This window comes from Halichoeres trimaculatus, unplaced genomic scaffold, assembly GCF_033239565.1.
Source record: "Halichoeres trimaculatus isolate MK-OKI-2021-1 unplaced genomic scaffold, fHalTri1.1 fHalTri1_scaffold_17, whole genome shotgun sequence".
Classification (NCBI taxonomy): Eukaryota; Metazoa; Chordata; class Actinopteri; order Labriformes; family Labridae; genus Halichoeres; species Halichoeres trimaculatus.
In genome coordinates this window covers 30842704-30865267 of record NW_027437195.1, presented here as the reverse complement: position 1 = coordinate 30865267, position 22564 = coordinate 30842704, and the positions used below count along the sequence as shown (strand labels likewise).

The window sequence follows — 22564 nt, the reverse complement described above, 5'->3', positions numbered from 1 at the left end:
TTACTTTTACCATGTTTTTGGGAGAGTTGTTTGTGAGCAATAGCTTAAAAACAAACAAACAGATCTTAATGAAATTGTGAGGAAATATTTAAAATGGGACAAGGAAGAAGTGATTAAATTTTGGAGGTGATCTGGACCACCATCCGGATCCAGGACTTTCTCAAAGGATTCTTTATCATTGTGAGATAGGGCTGTTTTCACCATGTGTATATAACTCCACCATAAATGGTCAGATTGCTTTGCCAAACAATACAAGACAAGGTCACCATAATTTCTGACAGATGTTTAAGTACGATCCAGATCTGGGCAATTTCCAGGAGAGTAAGATCTGGAATATAAAGTATGAACTGGGTCATCATCATTTTCAACACAGTCAGGAAACAAACTATCGTACAAACCCACTTGGTGCAGGTCTGAGTGCTTTTCTAGTTATTATTATCATCATTATTGTAAAAGCAACCCAACGTTTTTTTCTCTTCCTTATCTTTAAACAAATATTAAAGGCACAATCAAAACTACTTCTTTTACCATACAGAGCTGATAAATCTGTTATTTTCTCCTAAAGTCTAAAGTACAGATGTACAAACCCGCCCTCTTCCCTCTTCCTGTCCTTTTCCTGAACTCTTGTGTAACTAAAGCCTACATAAGTGGATCCATGGCCTGGGTTTGACCCACATTGGTTAAATATTGATCAGCTGAGAGGTCACAGACCTGGAAATCAGACCGAGCTGTGTGACTGAGAGACCAGGAACCAAGACCAGGAAGTGAACGGTGTGCAGCGGGTTTTTTCTCTCATTGAGGCGCAGCTTTGGCTCGAGGCTCCTTTAACTGTTGGAAAGTTTAGTCACAGACCCAGGATTTGATCAGGTGTAGGTAAAAATAAACAAACTAAGCAGACACTTTTGAATTATGACATTAAAGTTCAAACTGTTTTTAGTCCAAGTTTTTTGTTGTGTTGTCATAGAGCATGTTTTTGTAGCTTCAGTTTTATAAAATTATTTTTATAAGATATAAGAAATTTTTTCCATTACTCTCCAAATCATTTCTGTAGCAAATGCTGAACATTGAAATGCTGAGCCCTATTACCCTCTTATCTGTGTTTGTTGAATTTTAATGTAAACAAGCAGAAGAAAGATGAAGTTGCTGTCCAGTTTCCATGGTGACATATCATTTCCCATTCATTTTTTGTTTTGGAACGTTGAATACTTAAAAAAGTAAGAGGGTTAGAAATTTGAGTGATAATCGCTCAATTCTCCTGAACATTTTCAACATTTTGCCATTTGATTGGTGAAAATCTGTGATTATTTGTTGGAGGAATAGTGTGCCAAAAAACGTGCGGAAGAATAAAAAGTGTGCACTGATGCTTGATGTTAATTCATAAGTCATAAAAACAACTATTCTACTTTTTATTTTCAAGTTTTTATGAGTTATTAAGAGAGAGAGGGTCATCTTTATGGACGAAAATAATGAGAACACATTTATCCAGGTTTAACCATTAGGATTGATTCATGTTTTGTTTTTTTTGCATGAACTTAACGTCTTCAGTCAAGCTTTTATGGAGGTCAAAGTGAGCCAAACTAATATTTGTGCTGTGGATAAATCAATGTGAATTATTATTTTTATAAAAGGGGTAAAAAAATAAATCTGACTTGGATTAAAGAATTAAACCCAGAATTTTGGCATTTTTTTCTGATTATAGTCAAAATACTAAGTCCATCATCAAATGTCTGATTCGAAACTGACGTTAATCTCAGATTACAGACTTGTAGAAAATCAGTAGTCTAATTTCACTTTCAGAGTTCTGACTTTAATTGAAAAAAATAATTAATTTCTTTCCTCAGAACTATGATTAAATTTAGATTTATATACCAGGTGTGATGTTTTTTACAGTAGAATATTTGGGATAAAATTTCATCATTTTTGTCTGTTTTTAGTCAGAATTTAGTTTTAATAGTAATAAGAGTCCTAAAGAAAAATAACAGAAGTCAAATTTATTAATAAATTCAAATTTTTGTCTCATAATTGTGATAAAATTTAGACTTACTCAGAGGTCAGAATTTTGGGGGGAATTTTTGGAATTTAATCAGAGACTTTTACTTTTTCTTCAGATTTTTTGATTTAAGTCAGAAATAAAAATATTCAATCATTTTTTTCTATTGCCATTAATTAAAAAAAATATATCACTGTGGCTTTTTTGTCTTTTTTAAAACACCAGAATAAAAGATGAGCATGGACTTCAGTCATTAGTATTTCTTTACTAACTAAACATAACTTAAGAAATAAACCAAAACTTTATACAGTTTTAAATATGCTGGTACAATTCAGTACAAAAATAAAGGCAGTGAAATGTCTCCACACACACACACACACACACACACACACACGCTCACTCATCAGACGAAGAAGAAATACTGAGTGATGATTCGTCACGTTTCACTCTCTACATCAGGACCACGGCGAGGAGAACACGGACGCTGGACGACCACTAGATGGAGCTTTGGATCCACAGGAGGAGACGGGAGGAGGTCAGAGAATACTTTGGAGGTTCAGGGAGACGTTTCCGTGTGAGAGTGAGTCCTCCGTCTGCGCTCATCCAGAGAAAACCTGCGTCACAGTCTGTGTTCCTCTCCAGGAGAGCAGACGTCTCTTTTTATGAACGGCAGCAGAGTTTCTGTGGCGAGTCCGTCACTGTCAGCCGCAGCTTTCAGACAGACGACGAATCCCACGACGTCTCCTCAAAGCCACGGCTGGAGTTTGTCCACAGAAAGATGTGTCATAATCCCCGAATAAGAAAACAATCTCTTCTTTCACTCACTCACACACACACACACACTCACACACACACACACACACTCTCAGTCCTTTCCTCGACTTGTTGTCTGCTTGTAGAGCCAGTGCTAGGATTTATCCCCTTGGAGAACCTTAGTAAGAGAAAACAGAGTCTGTTACGGATCAGGGCAGAAACAGCTCTCCTCCTCTCAGTGTGTACTCGCTGTGTGTGTTTTGTGCGTCTGTGCGTCGGGGATGCTTACCTACCTGGTTGCGAGCTTTGTGGGATTTCTGCATCAGCACTCTCCACTGGTCGTACAGCTTCATGGACATGCTGCTGCAGCCGTAGGCGTGTTTCCGCACCCAGCCGAAGAACTGCTTCAGCTCCCGCCGCAGGGTGGAGTTCGAGTCCCCGCTCGACTTGGAGTCACACGAGCCCGACATCAGGCGCTCTGCGAGGAAAGGAGGGGGGGTTAGACCGGCTCTGGGTTCTGAAAGTCTGACGCCATCGCTTATTTTCATCAACACAGGAGCAGATTGAGTAAAATGAGAAAAAAGGAAAAAGAGGAAGGAGTTTCAATCTCAGAAACTATTTTTCTGAGCCAGCCACCAGGGGGAGCAGTTTTTGTGGCGACTTCACTTCAAGCCGAGCAAGATGACGTCCATTTTTTTTACTGTCTATGCTTGTAACAAGTAAAAAATTCTGCCATTGGAACAAGAAATATTTTCTTAAGACTAAAATAATTTTTAAACTTTATAATGTCTTAATACAAGACACTTTTCTCTTGTTCCTTCGGCAGATTTATTTTTTACTTGTTAAAAAAATTAGACCTTATTTTGTCTTTAAATATCTCAAACTAAGACATTTTTCTGGACTGGAAACCTTCACAGTAACTTTTTTTGTTTCTTTTTTGGATGATGTTGGAATATTTGGACGATAACTGCAGAGTAACAGGGAGTAAAACATTAAAACTGTCAGTTTCCAGTTTCCTGGGAGCTTTAAATCTTTAAATCTACGGTAGTAATTCAAGAGGACAGTTAGTCAAAGATCCTCCGTCTGCAGTCTAAACATCTCAGACACTTTCACTTTGGTTTAGCTTATGAGATTAGGTCTGATTTAGATTTTTAATTAGCTTTAAACGAAGCGAGATATCCTCCACTCTGATCCCAAACAGACCAGGAGAGACGAGAGAGGCTGGGACAGCTCGAACCGTCCTCTGAAAACCTGCTGGTTTCATGTGGTGAAACAAAGTCTGCAACACATTTCAGAGGTACACACTGGTCTGGACCGGTCCACTGGGTGGATTAAAAGTGTGTGTGTGTGTGAGTGTGTGTGTGTGTGTGTGCTCTCACCGCTGTGGGGTGTAGATGCAGCTGTAGGATGGCTCCACTCGCTCCAGATCCCGGCTTTCCGCGAGCCGTAGATGCCCACAGGGTTACAGCGAACCTGGAGGATAAACACGGCGTTAACACACGAGGAGATCGACTCACGGCGTCTGAAACACGTCAGCGAAACGTCTCACCTGGACAAAATACACAGTCCCCGGTCTGAGTCCGGCCAGTCGACAGGACGTCTGGTTCCCCACGTCATCCATCACCTGGGCCGACAGCGGAGACAAACAGAGAGGACGTGAGCGCCGGAGGTCCGACCGCAGCATGAAAAACCAGCGGGCACAAAGTGAAACAGCGGCAGGATCAACCCCGCCGCAAACCACCGACAGACCCAAACATGGCGTGCTCGCCACATTGTTTAGCAGCTCCTGATCAGCGTGTTTATAAAAATATTTTCCTGAATGTTGCCTGCTGGGTAAAATCTGCTCCCTGTTACTTGTTACAGCGCGGGGAGCGTGCACAGGTACGCCAACACATGCACGGACGACAGATGGAAAAAGAGGAGCAGGAGGAGCTCATGGCGTGGTCTGAGAGCCTCCTCGCCCTCTCTGGCGTCGGGTCTGTGAACACGTGTTGGGAAGGTCGAGCGCGGGAAACAGGACCTGGGAGCTGGAGGCATCAGAGGCTAATGATGTGACACGAGCAGCCAACCCTCCCAGCGTCTGCAGCCATATTGAAGACATTAGCAGCGGAGACGTATCCTCCATTCCTCAGCATGACCTCATGATTAGGGCCGCTTCAGAGGGAAACGGCGTTTTTGTTTTCACCACCAAACCCTTAAAGCCACTTGGATTTAAGTCTCATCCCTCCGCCACCTCGCTCCACTCCCCGTCTTTTCTTTCCTGCGCGTTGCGAGCAAAGACTTGCTTACATTACATCTGTGTAATTCCCCTTTAATTAGCGGAGAATCTTCGCTCGTACCCAGAGGACTCGTACGGATTCTGGGAAGCGCCATCTGCGCGGATGAAGGTTCCTGCTCGCTGTTTCTCATTGGTTAAAGTGAAAGCAGAGGTATACACAGTGGCTCTGGCCTGTGTTTTCCTCCTGATCAAAACCTGACGCAGAGATTTATGACTGATGAAGGTTTCTGAGCGGCCCAGCTATTAACTCATCTGGCAGACGAGGCCTCAATCAGACCAGATTAGAGGAGATTACAGCAGGAGGATGAGAAACAGCTGGGACAAAGATCTACGTCCCCACAGCGCTGCGTGTCCCCGTCCTTTACCTTCCAGTCCTGGCTGTCCTCCAGTCTGTAGCGGATCTGGTATTTGGCCTGGAACAGGAAGTCTTTGAGAGCGGGCGGGGCCTCCCAGCGGACGCTCAGCTGGTCCTCCAAGAGCCCGACGCGGCTCACCGTCACACCTGCTGGGGGGTCGGTGGTCACTGAGGGGCGAGGAGACGAAGGAGAACAAACACAGAAACAGTTTTACATCTGCCAGACACCAAAACAGGATATGACATCACAGCTATTTCACCCAACCTGTCCAAGACTTTGTTTTGTTCAACTTTATAAACAACAAAAACATTTTCAAATATACAAAAAATATTAAAGAAGGAACAAAATGTTCTTTGTCATCATTGAAAAAGTTTTAAACAAATTAAAATAAGACTTTTCATATTTCACTGAGAACAGCATGTTAGCACACATTAGCAGTCCAGTATCCTCTGACTCTGTGTCCAGGACCTGGTCCCTGACTCTTTCTGTGAGAGCCTCCTCATTAATACCAGCTGCCTGCAGCTTCTTGAAGTGAAGTGAAGCTCGTTTCTAACGTTTATGGGCCTAAAAGTGAAACCACTGAGCTCAAAATCCCCGTAAAGTTCAGCAGAGCTGAGGAACTGCTGAGAGGGGATTAACTGTATGAACAGGCCTGTGCTAACTCAGTCTGGATTAGGAAACTTCTGGATCTTTGAAGAGGGGGTATAGAGCTGGTTTTCATTCTGTCCCTCTGGTGTAGAAAGTGGGACTGTGACAAAAAACGGTTGGTTTCAGAAATCAGCTTTGATCACAGTGTTTTAAACATCATTTCTACCATTTTTCACCAACTGAAGAATCAGTGATATGACAAGTGTATATCAGTGCACTGATGAAATCAATTATTAGTTATTTTGTGAAATATCAGATTACTATGAGAAGCATCGGTTACACCAATTAACATTTATTAGTTTCACCAACTGACCACGCCGTTCACCCATCTTTACATGATTTTCAGCTTGTTAAAAACCCTATTCTTCTCTCCCTGGTTATTTCAGCCTCTGTCTGAAACACTTTGTTTTAGCTACTGTCCCTTTAAGGCTCCCCATTCCACAAACCCCCTTGTCTCTAATTGGCCAGTCCATCAGAGGTTCTAAAATTAAATTTTAATTGTTTTCTTTTAAAGTATTTTGCTGACCTTCTCAATATTTTTTTTTTAATTTAACTGTGAAACCAAGGGGTCTGCTACCTTTACTTTCAAAGAAGACATTTTTCCTCAGGTAATTCAATTTTTGTGTTAATAAGATTGAAATGTGATGTCTTAGTTTTTATTTTTAATAGATTTACACAATTTTTAAAAAAAAAGAAAAAATATAACCTCAAAAATGTGCAAAAATGATGAAATATAAAGTTGCATTTTTTAAAAAAAAATGACATTTAAAAAATTTGCCAAAATTTCATAAATAAAAAAAAAATGTTATTTAAAAAATTAGCGAAAGAAAAAAAATATAATTAATGGAATTTAAATACATTGCATAAAATTTGCAGAAATTTAAAAAATTGACATCAGCAAAAAAAAATTAAAAATGTGAAATCTTGAAAAAAATGGGTTTTTTTTCTAAATTTGAAAAATGTCAAAAAACCCTTGCAAAAATCTCAAAAAAAATTGAAAGCTTCATTACAAGATGGGATGAAGATTTAGTTCAACAAAATGTTAACACAGGATTATATTTAGTGTCAGTGTCTTTAATCATCAAAACCCTCTGGAAGAAAAATAACTATTATTTATTAAAATAATATTTTTTTAAAGCTACAAGGAGCCACTGCAGAGGAGACAAAGGGCCGCATTAGGCCCCAGAGCCACAGGTTGAAGACCCTTGGTTAAACACTTTGAATCTCCTTGTTGCAAAAATATGCTTTATAAATAAACATGCCTTGCTTGTTGGGGGTAGATTGATGGGCAGACCTCTGTGATTGACCAGATATGGGCTTTACATTATGACCTCGCTAGTTTCAGTTTGTAGTCCATTAAGTTCTGACCAAACTTATCAGCAAGAAAAAAAAAATCCATTCCAGCGCAAAAGCAGCAACTTTCTACCGCCTATTTACAGCGAAGCTGAGACTCACAGGAAACAGACGAAGAAGAGCGTCTCTGATGGATTTAAATCATCAAATAAAGTCTGTGTTCAGTCTGTATTACGTCTCTACGGCTGATTTCACCTGGTCTCTGATCCCAACACATGGTCCAGATAATTAGACTGTAAACGAAGCCGAGCATGAAAAGACCAAAGGAAAGTCTCAGCTCCTCCAAACCTCCTCCATGGTCCTCAGAGGCGTGTTCAGGTTCCCAGAATCCTTTTCTGTTTGAGAAAAACACGTCTATGCTGTTATAATCAGCGAAACATCCTGAGCGAGAGGCGCTCTGAGGTCCTCTGGAAATTTATGACATTCATTAACAAGTTTATTTCTATCCTAAGAGCTTGATGACACACTTCTGGAGGACAGATGGCCTAAATTATCATTTTAAGCCAAAAATCCATCGCTGAGGGGCTTCTTCCTCCACGCCAGGGCTGTGTTTGCCGGGTCAAGAAACCATTCAATTCCAATTTAAAGCAGTAGGAGTGATGTCTTAATGTGGAGCGGCGCAGTGGAGGGTCGCTGTGAGTTGGCGGGGGCTTTGGTTTCCTCTGGAAGAGGCTGCTCATCTGACAGCGATTATGTTGTCGACAAACAAACAGACGGTGACGGACCATTACTTAAACCCTCTTTTCTTTCTTTCGCTGCGTTTTAAGATCATTTCTGCATCAGTTGGAGCTGATTTTCAAGATGAGATCCTTCTTTGATAAACAGAGGAGATGATCCAGGGAGAGATGGAAAAGATGAAGAGGGGAAAAGTTGATGCTGTGGCACAAACAGTCAACTTCACTGTTGAGAAAGCAAACGATCCAAAAACAGAAGAAAAGCTGTGCAGTGGTGTAACCTGTGTTTTACTGGGCTGCTGTAGCTAAATGTAGACTCCTGGCCAAGCTAAGACTGGATTTGGTCGGAGTGATATCGAGCTGAGCGCCTGTTTTTGTCTCCAGCTGTGTTTGGAGCAGAGGGTCCAGGAACTCTTGGTTCCTGTCAAAACATCCCCAGAACTGAACCTGGGGCTAAAGAGCCCAGTAGGTAATGCAAAACAGCACCTGACCAGTAGGTGGCAGTAAGAACGATGTAGGCCATACAAGGAAACAGGCAGGCTGTGTAGCTCTGCAGTTAGCCTGTTAGCCTGTTAGCATGGAGGATCTTCAGCCTGTGATGGTTTTGATGGAGCTTTATTCTCCCTGCAGACGAATTTGCTGGTTCTTGAAAGGAGACAAGCTTATTGTTCTGGCACAATTATTATTATTGTTATTTTTATTATGCATTTTATTTAAAAGCACTTTTCAAGACACTCAAGGACGCTGAACAAGATTACAACAAATATTATTATTATTGTTTTTATTATTATTTGTTTATATTAGTATAAGTATTATTATTATTATATAATTTGATAATTCACCATCATTATTGTTATTGCTATAAATAATAATTTCATAATTATCAATAGCACTATCAATATTATTATAACCAATAGCATTTCAAAAATTCCATTATATCTGTTTTTGTTTTCTTTCTTCTTACTGACTTGTCTTTTTTCTTTCCTTTTTTTTCAGTAATCTTTGCCATTATGTCTAGATTATTGCCACAATTTTTGCTAACATCCCCACTTCACAGCCCTTTTGTCTATCTATGTCACTGTCTTGTATGAATCAAAAAAAAAAAAAAAATGTTTTTAGAAAAATAGATGGATAAATAAACAAATAAAAATAATTTAAGATGGATAATTTAATAAATCAATAAAAATAATAAATAAAGACAGACAAATAATTGGATAAGAAAAAAAAATTAAAATAGATAATTTAATAAGAAAAATTGAAATGATAAATAAAAATAAGTAGATAATTAAATAGGAAAAATAAAAATAATAAATTAAAATAGATAGATAATTTTATAAGAAGTATAAAAATAATAAACTAAAATTGATAATCAAACAGATAATTAAATACATAAATAGAAATAATAAATAAATGGATAGATAAATAGATAAATTTGTTAATAAATTAATAATAATTGAAAAGGCAGATAGATTAATAAATAAATAAAAATAAAAATAAAAAAGAGCTAGATGTATCTAAGTATCAGGATTTTTCGAAATCCTTTATTTTAATCTTGGTTTACAAACTGGTTTGGAAAAAACTGAGATGTCAGATCCCCTGAATAAATCCTAAAAAGTGACTCATGTGATGAGCATTTTGGGGGAAATATGGCTCCTTAAAAAGTTTTTAGACATCAAAATTATCATTCAACTTTTTCATATGGGCTGGGGTTAAAACAGCAAACTTAACATTGCAAAAACTGGAAATATGGAAATCAAATTGATATGTAAAAGAACCAAATCGAGCGTTTCCTCTCTGCTGTACAAACAGCCTGAGGTGGGGAAACAGCGCACAGAGCGTGTTTAAAGTATAAAGATGCAGAGATGGAGCCGTGTTTGAGCTCCATTGATGGATGCTTCTTTCTCCAACAGCTTTAGATCCTCATTAAATCCTGATCTGATGAGCAGATTATGACACGTATATCAACCTTAACCAGGATGACCTCCCCAGGACTTCCTCTGTGTCTGATTAGCTGCTGTAACCTGGATCTCCTCTGACACGTTCAGCTGAAGGTCTCCACTTTACAGGGTCACTCTTTAAACTGGAACACCAGGAGCTGACAGAGGTATGAGGCTGAAGCAAAGAGATAAACACGTTGTTTTCTCTATTTGACGTCTCTAAAGAAGCTGGATCACAGGTTTCTTAGTAACGCCTGCTTTGCTTAAAGACCTGCAGCATCTCTCCATCTCACGCACGGGCGGCTAAAGTCAATGAAACCTGACAAATGAGCGATGAATCACGGCGAGCCCACGTTGTGTCATTCTTCATCACATCATCACAAACACAAGTTTCCTCCCGTCTCCCGCTTCAGAGGATTCCCCCTGACTGAGGAATGCAGAGCGAGCTGGAGGTGTTTCCGCCTCGCCTTCAGAGCTGATTAGACATGAGCGTGGACGTGACTCACGGCAGCCTGACGCGAGGCGTGGCTGCTGTGTTTTATGACCCGCCGCTGTTGTGGAAACTTCTCCAGACCGGCCGGGGCAACCCGAGCGAAACAGAGCGCTCACACGAGTCCAGAAACCGCCTACACTGCGCCTGCTGCGTGTTTCTATACTGTTAGCAGGCCCTGCCCTGCCCTCAGGGTGTGTAAACAGGTGTGTGTGTGTGTGTGTGTGTGTGTGTGCATACATTAGGGAATGGAAAAGGATTACACTCTGATGGACGCTTGTTCCACGCCTCGCAGTGTTTTCTCTCCACGTTTCCCACACGCCGAGTCAGGAGTCTCCCAGGTGAAGAGCTCCCAGCTAATCATGCTGTATTATTTCAGGTCCAAGTCCTAAAGCCTCAAAGCCCAGACTCCTGGGGCCTGGGGGGGTCTGAGGCGGCTCAGAGACGGGATTAGGTTCGGGGATCAGTGTGGAACATTCCAGCGCTACATGAAAGGAGTTAGCCTGTGTGTTTCTGTGTGTTTCTGTGTGTTTCTGTGTGTTTCTGTGTGTTTTCTGTGTGTTTCTGTGTGTTTCTGTGTGTTTCTGTGTGTTTTCTGTGTATTTCTGTGTGTTTCTGCGTGTGTGTCCACTGAGCATGACTAAAGAGAAAATGAGCTCATCAAAGGGAGGGCGTGCCCGTTTCCACACACACCTACGCTCGTCCAGGTGTGTGCAGGCATACGTGTGTGACTGGAAGTGTGTTTTTAAGGGATAAGGTGAGAGGGGAAGAATTTGTCTTGGTGCACGCTCCGTTTGCTTAAACCGGACTAAGCTGGGCCCGGAGCCGCAAAACAACACTTTAAAAGGAAACAGAGCTGGAGCGCTGTGAGCGGGAAGCGTCAGTACACAGAGATAATCTTACTCAACTTCAGGAAGGATGAAAGTGGAGGTGGTCCTGGTTCTGAGGGTTCAGGGGGTGAGAAACAGGGTTTGAATGAACTCCAGCTCAAACTTTTCCCCTTAAAGGGACAGGACGCTTATGGTTTGACCAAGGGTTTTCAACTTGTGGCTCTGGGGCCTCATGTGACCCTTTGACTCCTCTGCAGTGGCTCCTTGTAGCTTTAAAAAATATTATTGAAATAAAGAATGTTTATTTTTCTTACAGAGGGTATTGATGAGTGAACATTTTTTTAACTTAATATGCATCACATCTGTCAAAAGTGCTTTTATTCTTTTTTTTTCCAATTTTTGTTTACTCTTTGTAGTTTCTTAGAGTTTTTTTTTTTTTTTTTACTTTTTACAAATTTGGAAAAAAAAAAATTTTTCTGAAGATTTTCAGATTTTTTAAAAAATAATTAGAATTCTTATTTTTTTAAACTTATTTCAAATTTGGAAAAAAATCTTTTTTTTTCTAAAGATTTTTCAAAATTTTTTTCCATCTTCAAATTTGAAAAAAAAAAAGAAAATTTCCCAAAGATAAACCAAATTTTGGAGGTTTTTTTTTTATTTATTTTTATTATTTTTATTATTTTTTAGTTCTATTTTCTATATTTTTTTTTTACTTTCTTCAAATTTGGAAAAAAATCATTTTTTTCTGAAGATTTTCCACATTTTTGAAATTATTGCAAACTTAAAATGTATTTGAATTTCTACAAATTTTTGCAAATTATTTAAATATCTTTTTTTTTTAAAAAAAGCAAATGTTTTTTTATATTTATATATTTTTAAAAGTTGCAAATTTTGGCAGATAGGCAAATTTTAAAATGTTTGGGTTTTTTTCCAAATACTATTAAACTATAATTTTACAAATTAATGAAATTCACAATAATATTTTTTTTCTTTTTTTTATATATGTGCAAATTTATTAAAAATAAAAAACAGACATCACATGTATAAGTCTATAAACACAAAAAGCATCTTGTTAAGATAATTGTTCACTAGATTTTTACTATGCTTAGAATCTTCTACACTTTATTTTGTCTTTGTTGTGAAGATAAAGTAGATTTTGTGGCTCCTTGATGACTTCAATCCAGCCAAGCTGAAGGAAAAACAGCTCTTATTTAAGTAAAGGTTGCAGACCTTTGGCTTTGAGGGGAATCCAAACTAAACCCTGTTAAGAATGTTTTCCAAAATGCAGTTTTGTAACTTAAAAAACCAGTCTTGTAACATTTCATTTTCCTTCATTTGAACTTTGAGTCTCCAGGGCTGTAAATGAGAGCAGCTCCGTTCACCTACTGAAAGCCACCGCCAAGAAAAACTCCTGGCACAAACCTCCTCAGCAAACCACAAATTGTTGTTATTACACTAAAGTTTTTATATGATTTGATACAACAAGTAAAAGCATGTTAATTAAAACACTTACATGAGCTGGGAGGAACACTTGTTTTGTGCGGCTGTTAACCCCTGCTGAGAGTCTGCATGGCGGGCTGGGCTAATGGGCTTCCTGTTGAAGCTCCACGGTTAGCTCAGAGACTTTAGCGTGGCTTCGTCTCCTCGGAGGAGGAGCAGGAAAAGGAGAACATCTTGTTGGTTTGTTAAACTGATGGTTTTAATGTGGATCTGTTCTGTTTTGGGGATTTTTGGGGCCTTTCCAGGTTTTTGAGGCCACTTTCGTTGCTGCAGTGTTTTCCTGTTTCTTCCTCTTTTTATGCACTGACTGAAGTGTTCTGCTTTTATTCATGCCTGCATGTTTTTCACACCACAGTGAGAATCTGGACTCTGAAAACTGGGACCTGGGCCACAAGATACTTCCAACTTGGTGTGTTTGGACAAGAGATCCAAAAAGTCTGCCAAGGGGTTTTTGAGGGGTCCACCAGGTCCTGAACTGCAGTTTGATTTCAGTTCCTCAACTAACATCCAAGACTAAAAACCACATAACTGAGGAAATTTTTGCTGGCTCAGCAGCAAGGGATCATGGGAGATGTTGTTTTCTTAGTTAAAGTCTCTGTGAGGACATTCTGGGATTAAGACTCTGTTTCCCATGAGCACCGTCACCCACTGTGGAAAGACTTGACTCTTCCCATGTCATGCATTTGTTTTGGAGAGCAGATCTTTTTTTTTTAACTCTACTTTTCTTTGTTTAAGTCAACGTTTCCAGGACAAACAAAGCAAAGTGACAAGGTTTTGTATGTTTTTGTTGTTTGAAAGGTGCGAACGATCAAACTTTATAAACTCAGTTTGTAGTTTAGTGAGTTCAGTTTTGGGCGGGTCCTAAATGACAGAAGTTGGTAGATCACTGTTTAAATGAATAAAAAGCAGAAATTCAGACAGAAGGGAAAATTTAGTTACTGCAAAGAATTGATTCAGGTAATTTGGCTTCAGGTGCTGCTGCTATTTGGTGCTAGAAGAGTGTTTTTTATTGTTTCTAAACTAAAATAATGGGACAAACTCAGCTCGTTTTACAAAGACAGAGCGTCTAACAACAACAAAACAAACCTGAAGTGACAAAATTTCACAGAGTTCTTTTTAAACTGATTAAAAAAGTAAAGAAAACGAAAAAATAGAAAAGTTTAAGCTGGGCTTTTTGTAAAGTAGGTGGGCCTGGGACTGTTGAGCCCACCCATAGTGCCGCCCCTGGAGCAGACAATGTGTTTCCTGGTTCTGTCCTACCAGAGCTCATCTACCAGCTCCAACCTCACCAAGCAGAGCTAACGTAACTGTTGTACAAACTAAATCAAATACACAGGTCACCTGGACTCTTACCCAATTGTTATTTAGGTCTTAAAAAAATCAAAATATCCACAAAGCTCACCTGCTCTTCTTTCAGGAACCGTTTCAATTTTCTCTTGCCCAAATAGTTGAAGAGTTACGGTAATGAGAGCAGCTTTCGTCAGTTATTTCCTGTGATTGAAACGCTGATGCATGTGGATTTCTAGGGAGCACCATTATAACCTTGCTATCATCATAAAGCTCGTCTCTTCTCTTTTAAGAAGCCTCCTGAATATTCTATCTTGCTCAATTGATCCAAGAGTTACGGTAATTTAAAGAGCGCTTGTTTAAAGAGTTAAAGAGTTAAAGCTCTTTGTAAGAAGTTACTAGTTTGTGATGAAACTGACTGAGATTAATGTTGCTGTGTTTTTAGGAGGACGACGAAATGAGACTTTTCGTCAGTAATTATTCATGTAAAGGAAAATTTCAGGAAAGGCTGCTTTGTTGCTAGGGGGCGCTAAAACCTGCTCTTCACAAATAAATTTGTTAAATTTCAGTTTGAAGACTTCAGACTTCCTGTCCCTGGGTGAACTTTTCACCTGACATATGTCCCTGCTTTGTTTTCATCAGGCTACACGTTTAAAGGCGTCTACAGGCGTAGAGGCGTCCATTGTTCCCCCTGAGCGCCTGAGGCGTCATCGACACGGGGATCTAAGCCCTACACACCTTTAGAAACTGAGGGTCAAAGTTCACGCCTCCTCACACTCACCCACGTCTAGGATGTCGAGCGTGATGACGTCAGACGTGGCTTGTCCCAGCTGGTTGTTGGCCTCCACCCAGATCTCGTACGGCGTGAAGAGGTGCAGGTCCCTGGTGATGCTGCAGGAGTACGGCTGGGAGTGCGTGTAGTCCTCGCACTCCTTCTCCTTCCCGTACCATCTGTGGGGAGCAGGAGACACAAACTCCCTGAATCACTCATGATTTCACATTTATTACCTAATCTGTTTCTGGTTAAGACTCTATCTGACACAAGTGGTTTGATTTAGACGTCACTGAACCGAGGCTGCCTGCCGTAAGAGATTTCCATACAGTTGGCGACCGCTGGGCACTGCATGTCAAGTCATTTCCTCTTTGGTGTTTTCAAACCTCTAATTCAATTATTAAAAAATGTGAGTAGTGCTTACAAGCCATCTGAAACTCATTTTCAATATGTTTTCTTCCCAGGCGAAAAGTTTTCCTAATTCTAATAAGATATGCCTTTCCACTCGATAAAGCTCCTTCAGCCTCCAGCAGCCGCTGCTCTCATTTCTTCAGGATGAGGCTCTGCCAAGGAGATCAAATGTTTTGCCCTCCATCCAGCTCGGCTTCAGCTCGTGTGTTGTTACTCTCTACGGCTCGACCGGACCGTGAAACATCTTATGAAGTGTGTTGATTTTTGAGCTGGGACGCTGGAATGCTCTCGCAGCTCGAAGTTTAACCCTGAGGCTGGTTTTCCTCTGCAGCTCTGTGGTTTACACCCTCACCATCTCTCAGAGTCGCCTTTTGGAAAGAGTTTATAAAACTGTAGCTCAGTCAGGACCTAATCTAGCTGTCATATTTTTAGACCTGTCTGTGTCTTGTCTGTTTCTTGTAATTTCGTCTCTTTTTCGCCTTTTTTGCATTTGGAGTGGGTCATTTTTCAGTCATGGACACCAAACTGGTTTTGTCAGTGATATTTTTTACTACTTTTTCTCCTGTGTTTGTCTGGAGATCCTACATGTAACCATGGCTGCATTGTTTACATGTGAACTCAGCCTGTAGCATGTCACTGCTAACTGGTGCTAGGCCAGATGTTTCCCACAAGCTGAGGAGAAGGAGGTGAGGGTGACGTGCTAGTTCTCAGGTGTGAGCTAAGAAGTGACGACATGGACCTGTCCTTCCATCCGTCGTTATTGGGAACGTAAGATCTATCTCCAATAAGATGGACGAGCTAGCTGTGCTAACCCAGCAACAGAGGGAAAACCAGAGGGCAGAGTAGCATCATGCTATTCACAGACATGGCTAACAGAGCTAACAGCAGACACCACCAGTCGACATGCATTTCTGATAGACAGAGAACCTGATGAATGAAGAGTTATCACAGTTAAGAGTTATCACAACAGCTGCAGTAACCTTTGGTCATATTAACATAGAATAATGAACTAGAATAACACATATACAAAGTCACATTTTAGCGTGTGTTTTTATTCTCTGCTCAAACTGTCGGCTGTGATCACGCCAACTGAAAACAGGAGGAACAAATCACTGAATGAAAATCATCATCCATATTTTTCTACCTTTCTATACACACCTCCATCCCTCCCTCCTGCTGCTCTCTGAGCCGCTCTCAGCCGTACTGATGCCTTCACTGACCCTCAGAAACACCAACGCCAGAGTCCGTCAGTGTGGGCGTGGACACGTACCAGGAGATGAGGGAGGTGCGTTGTCATGACAACGTGACATTTTTGTCATAAAGGTGTTACCATCACACTTTTGAGATAAACTTAAGAATCAAAACTTCTGAAAAACCACCTCATGAGAGGTTTTTAGAAATCTTGGTGTTTCCAACTCTTTCCTCAAAGTTAAAGAGTTAATCCACAGAAAACTGAGTATTTTATTCAAACACATCATATTTATTCAACATCAGTCAACAATATCAGAAACTCTATGATCTACAGGGATCAGCCTCAGAATGAAAGGAGGTTAATACAAGGTTTTTATAGGTTTTTTTTGTTGTTTTTTTTATTTTCAGATCTTATTAAGTGTGGGAGAACCCACAGTGTGTGTGTGTGTGTTGTGGGGAAGGGAGGTGGATTTTGGTGGGGAGGGGTCTGGCCTCTCACTCTGTGCTCTGCGTCCTCCGCTGTTTGTGCTGACGGAGGCAGCTAGGAGTGCAGAACTTTTTCACTCTCCTCCAGAGTGAGACCCTCTCCACCTCAGGTGTTTCTCTGACCACAGCTGATGTCACTTCCTGTGGCTCAGGTGATTCCTCCACAACCTCTGCTGGTTCCTGGACGGTCTCTGGTGTAACTTCGACTGTCACAGGTGGGTCCTGGGCAATCTCAGGTGACTCCTCGTCCACCGCAGGTGAGTCCTGGACGATCTCAGGCGTTGCTTGGTCCACTGCAGATGATTCTTGGACAATCTCAGGTGTAACTTCATCCTCCTCTGGTGACTCCTGATCTGTCCCAGATGCTGACTGGACGTCCTCAGAGGTCTCCTGGACGTCCTCAGAGGTCTCCTGGACGGTCTCGGAGGTCTCCTGGACGTCCTCGGAGGTCTCCTGGACGGTCTCAGAGGTCTCCTGGACGGTCTCAGAGGTCTCCTGGACGGTCTCAGAGGTCTCCTGGACGGTCTCAGAGGTCTCCTGGACGGTCTCAGAGGTCTCCTGGACGGTCTCAGAGGTCTCCTGGACGTCCTCAGAGGTCTCCTGGACGTCCTCAGAGGTCTCCTGGACGTCCTCAGAGGTCTCCTGGACGGTGCTCTGTGTCTCTTCTTGGACGTCTGAAAGTGGGGGCTCTGCCTCTTCTTCCTGCTGACGTTCCTCTAGAGCGTGTTGGAGCTCCAGGACTCTCTCCTGCAGAGCCTTGCAGACCTCCTCTTGGCTCTTTAATTGTGAGGAAACCCAGTCACAGCTGCTGTCCTTCTCTTGCAGCTCGCTCTGTAAATCCTCGACCACGGCTCTGTGCTCCGCCTCCTTTCTTTGGGCCTCTGCCTTCTCCGTCTCCAGCTCCCTCTCAACAGCTTCACGAGCTGTGGCGAGCCTGTCATACACCAACAGGTCTTTGTGCTTCTGGTCTAAATGCTGACGCTTGGTTGCGTGCAGCTTTCTCTCCAGCGCGTTGTTCCTCCCTGTCTCGTCGTACAGCAGGGCATTCTGGGACCTGATCAGAGCGTTGAGCTCGGCTACTTGGTCGTTGTGTTTTTTGTCTGAAGCTTTGATCTGGTCCTGCAGAGCCTTGACTTGTTGCTGGAAGGAGACTTTCTCTGTGTCCAGCTTCCCAGACAGACGCTGGACATCAGAAGCTGTCTCTTGGAGCTTCAGCCTGAGTTCCTCTCGGTCTTGTTGGAGGGTGACAGCCTTCAGTCTTTCACCCTGCAGCTGATGCTCCAGATTTAAAGCCAGGTCTTTGAGCTCTTTCATCTGGATGGATGTTTTTGTCTCCTCTGATCTGAGGTTGGAGACCTCGTTCTGCAGGGTCTTTACCTGCTGCTCCAGGGACAGTTTCTCTCTCTGGAGCTTCTGAGCGTGCTCCTGGTTGTGGTTGGTAAACTCCTGTCTCACGAGCCTGAGCTGCTCCTGTTCTTTCTGGAGGGTTTCCGTCCTCAGTTTCTCGGTCTTCAGCTGGTCCTCCAGTGATCCAACGAGAGCTTGTTGCTGAGCCATCTCCTCCTTCACCTCCTGAATGGCCTCCTCCTTCACCCTCAGCTCCTGTCTCAACTCCTCCATCAGCAGAACGGAGGCGTTGTCCAGTTTCATGGATTCAGTCTCAGGTCTCTGGGTTTGGTTGGACCTTGAGAGCGCCGCAAGTTTTTTGTTTTGTGCGGATATGACTCCCAAGAGCTCATCCTTGGTTTTGACAAAGTACTGGCACATATCCTGAGTGGGGATGAAGGTGGGGTTCAGGTGTTTGACCTCTTCTCTGAGCTCTCTGATCTGTCTTTCATAGTACAGCCTCTCAGTGTCCCCCATCATCAGTGGTCTTTCTACCTGGGCAGGGTTGGTTTTAGGGACGGCTCCTTCTCTACATGGATCAGGGGTCTTCCTCTCCTGCTGTGTGGGTCTCTGGCTGCCTTTGTTTTCTTGGCTGTTGATGTTGAATGTGGCCCACTCTGGCAGGACAGGAGTAAAATCCTTTTCTTCCTCCATCTCCATCACATCAGCCCAGTTAATAGTGAATCCTGACTCTTCTTGGTCAAACATTGTTTGTTCTGTGTTTGTTGAATTTCGTTCAATCCTTGAAGAAAGCGTCCTCTCGGTTTGATCTCTGCTCTGTTATGAGCTTGAGAACTGGAAATCTCTGGTACCTATAAAGATTCTGTGTTCCGTTCCCCTCATCTCTACGCTCCTCTGTGACATCACAGCAGCTGTGATGTCACAGCAGCTGTGATGTCATCCGGAATCTTTCATTTCAAAATAAACAAACTTTATTGATCTGAACCATAGACTTTAAAAAAATGGACGTCATCTTGCTCAGCTTGAAGTGAGGTCTCCACAAAAACTGCTCCCCCTGGTGGCTGGCTGCAGTGTAGGTCAAAAAATCCATCTCCCCAATCATTCCAGATAGGCTGTGGTCAAACTTTAACACATTAATACACCTGGAAGAAATGTTTCTCACATCTGATTGTTGTGGTGATTTGACGATATCATTTGGCTGTCTTGTATTAAAGTCCTCTTTTTTCTGAAAAGTTTTGTTTTCATTAGTTATAAGAGGTTAAAAACGAGGCTTTAGGTCACGTTAAACGATAGACAGCTGACGTTCTTGTGTATTTTTGGGGGGGATTGTAAAATATGTCAGGAGGTAGAGTCAAGAAGTGGTAATATTATATTGATAATATTAGGAGTGTCATTTCTTCATTTTTTAAATTTTTTAATTATTTAATTACTTATTTTTAATTTTTTTTTTTTTTTTTTGCAAAAAAATTCTAAAATTATGAAAAGCCACAAAATCTACTTTATCTCCACAATAAAGACTGGAAAGTGGTTAAAATTCTGTACATTGTTAAAATCTAGTGAAAACTCATCTAAAATAGAACGTTTTTGAATTTATGAAATCATACATGTGATATCTTAGTTCTTAAAGAATGCAAAAAAAATAAATAAAAAGTTGCAAAAAAAATTAAATTTCAAATTTGCAAGAATTTTCTACCTTTAAAAAAATTGCAAAAATTAAAAAAAAAAAAAAAAAAAAATCAAAAATTTAGAAAAGTTCGAAATATAAAAAACAGCAACACTTGCAGTTTTTAATTGCCGAAAAAATGCAAAAAAAAAAAAATCAAAAAATAGAAATTTCATCAGTTTGCAAAAAATACTTTTTCTGAAAGAATACTTTAATTTAATAACAAATATTTTGATAATTTTGCTGGACTCATCATTTTTTGTTGTTTGTTTATGTCTCACCACATATCAATCATATATATTAATCTGTCAGTGAAATGAATCCATCCACAGAGAATTAAAATCTGTGTTTTCTTCCAGATTAGTCTTTTTGTAGATGTAGTTATCTTCCCAGGGCTGTAAAACTTGAGGTTAGCCACAGGTGCATGGAAAGTTGGTGGGCTGTTGATGTTGTAGGAGGTGAAGTAGAGCGGTGGCAGGCTTTATTGACAGATGGATGAAGATTTAGTTCAACTAAATGTTAACACAGAATTTTATTTAGTGTCAGTGTCTTTAATCATCAATACCCTCTGGAAGAAAAATAACTATTCTTTATTTTAATAATGTTTTTTAAAGCTACAAGGAGCCACTGCAGAGGAGTCAAAGAGCCACATGACAAATCTTCCTTCAGTGACGGGAAAAGCTGGATGTGTGTGTGTGTGTGAAGTGTGTGTGGAGTGTGTGTGGTACCTGAGCTTGTACTTGAGTCTGTACTGGGTGCTGATGTTGGTCTCTCCTCTTCCTCCTGGAGCCCAGCTGCACGTCAGGTCTTTGGTGTTCCTGGACCAGCAGGTCAGATTGACTGGTTTCTCTGGAGGCACTGGGACGAGGAGAGACTGAGGGTTACTGAGTCAGCTGCTGCCATTACCTGAGCTCTGTGTGATGAGGGGCATTCACACACCAGGTGTTCCTCTGGAAATGGCCTGCTCTTTCTTAATTGGTGTGTGAGAGTGTGTGTGAGAGTGTGTGTGCTGAGGATCCCCGCCAACATTCCTCGTCTCTTAGAACACAAGGTGCTGGACTCCAGTGTCGCACAGATTACGATCCAAATGGCATCTCCTGTGTGTCAGTGTGTGTGTGTGTGTGGGTGTGCAGGCACATGTTTCTATATATGGTTGTATTTTTGAATCCTACATGTTTTTTTTTTGCAGTTTTCACTCTTCATAGTCAGAGAAATCCCAGGTATGTTTTTGCAGATTAAACCTGGAGCAGCAGGTGTTCTCAGACTAATCTCAGCTCTTTATGACAAAGTTTAGTTCCTCTCTAATATCACAGAATTAATCCAGATTAACCTCAGATTAATACAGAAACACACACGGTGTGAACAGCAAAGCCTCTGAAGTGTGTTTCCAGGTTTCCTGCACAGTAAAGAATCTGATCGTCTGGATTCAGAGATTAAAACGAACATGGATTAAAGATGTGAAATTTACCTTTCCTAACAGAGTCTCTTTGTACAGGAAACACCAAATACTTAGGGCCGGGTATCCTTCAGAAAATTTCTATACCACTACCTTCACTTTGATACCAGGTCCTGAATGATAGTTTTTTTGTACCAATTTTATAACGTTGATTTTAATAAAAAGAAAATGACATCACACATTACATTTCAAATCTTGAGTCTTATTTTTAAACTGTAGTATTTTTCCACTTCACTTTCACATGGTTGCTTTTTTACTGCAGAGATGCTAAAGTGATCTGAAATGAGGCTAAATACAGAGACAGAGCTGCTAAGTTAGCAACAACCTGCTTTCTCCAAACAAGTGTAACATTAGAGCCAATCACCACTGGCTTTATCAGCTCTTGATCACGTGATTAACCCTTTGGGTACTGAAGCTTGGCATCAACACACGAGGCATGTTTGATACTGGGTACTACCCCGACGTTTTGGTCAGTGCCATACAGACACCTGGAAGTTCAGTACCCAACCCTACAAATACTACAGACGAAACTGAGAGCCAGTGAGAAAGAAAATCAGACTTTTTTTTTTCTTTTTGGGGACTTTTGTTTTAGATTGTCTTTCAATTTCAGAATCCTGAGATAAAAAAAAAAAATCTCATTTTTTTTCTGTAAAAACTTCTGAAACTGAAGTGAGAACTCAGACTCTAACTCTTATATTTAAGAAAAGAAAAGAAAAGAAAAATCTGATATCTGGCTTTGAACAGAATTCTGGAGAGAAAAAAATCAGCGCTACACAATAAATATCAGAATTCTCATTTTTCTCAGAAATTTGAGAAAAATGAGAATTCAATTTTGTAAGTAAAAAAATCAAATTTTAATCTTTAAATCCCAAGAACAAAAATCCAGAACCATCACTGCAAACTAAGAATTTTTAAAATCAGAATTCTGAAATTAAAACTTTAATTTGAGTTTTTTTTTCTCATAATTCTGAGAAAATTGTGAAAACTGAGAATTCAGAATTTAATCTTCAAAATCTAACAAATAAAAATCAGGAATTTAGCTTTGTTTTAAGAACTCTATGAGGTCAGAGCTCATGAATGAGAAAAATGTCAGCACTCCAAGATGAAAATGAGAATTCTCATTTTCCTCAGAGCTCAGGTAA

General features: G+C 40.7%; 1 protein-coding gene across 2 annotated transcripts in view; it reads right to left on the bottom strand.

Moving 5' to 3' along the window:
• Positions 1 to 2291: 2291 nt before the first annotated feature.
• Positions 2292 to 22564, bottom strand: part of crlf1a (cytokine receptor-like factor 1a) — a 31026-nt gene continuing 10753 nt past the window's right edge. The window contains exons 3-9 of one of the 2 annotated variants that reach the window (XM_074691691.1): positions 20695 to 20824; positions 14878 to 15047; positions 5387 to 5544; positions 4293 to 4367; positions 4123 to 4216; positions 3033 to 3221; positions 2292 to 2921 (exon numbers count right to left, since the gene is read on the bottom strand). In XM_074691691.1, the coding sequence (XP_074547792.1) occupies positions 2905 to 2921; positions 3033 to 3221; positions 4123 to 4216; positions 4293 to 4367; positions 5387 to 5544; positions 14878 to 15047; positions 20695 to 20824 (833 nt within the window). In that variant the 3' untranslated portion in view covers positions 2292 to 2904. The remainder of the gene's footprint in view (positions 2922 to 3032; positions 3222 to 4122; positions 4217 to 4292; positions 4368 to 5386; positions 5545 to 14877; positions 15048 to 20694; positions 20825 to 22564) is intronic. The other variant, XM_074691690.1, reaches the window with a different exon arrangement.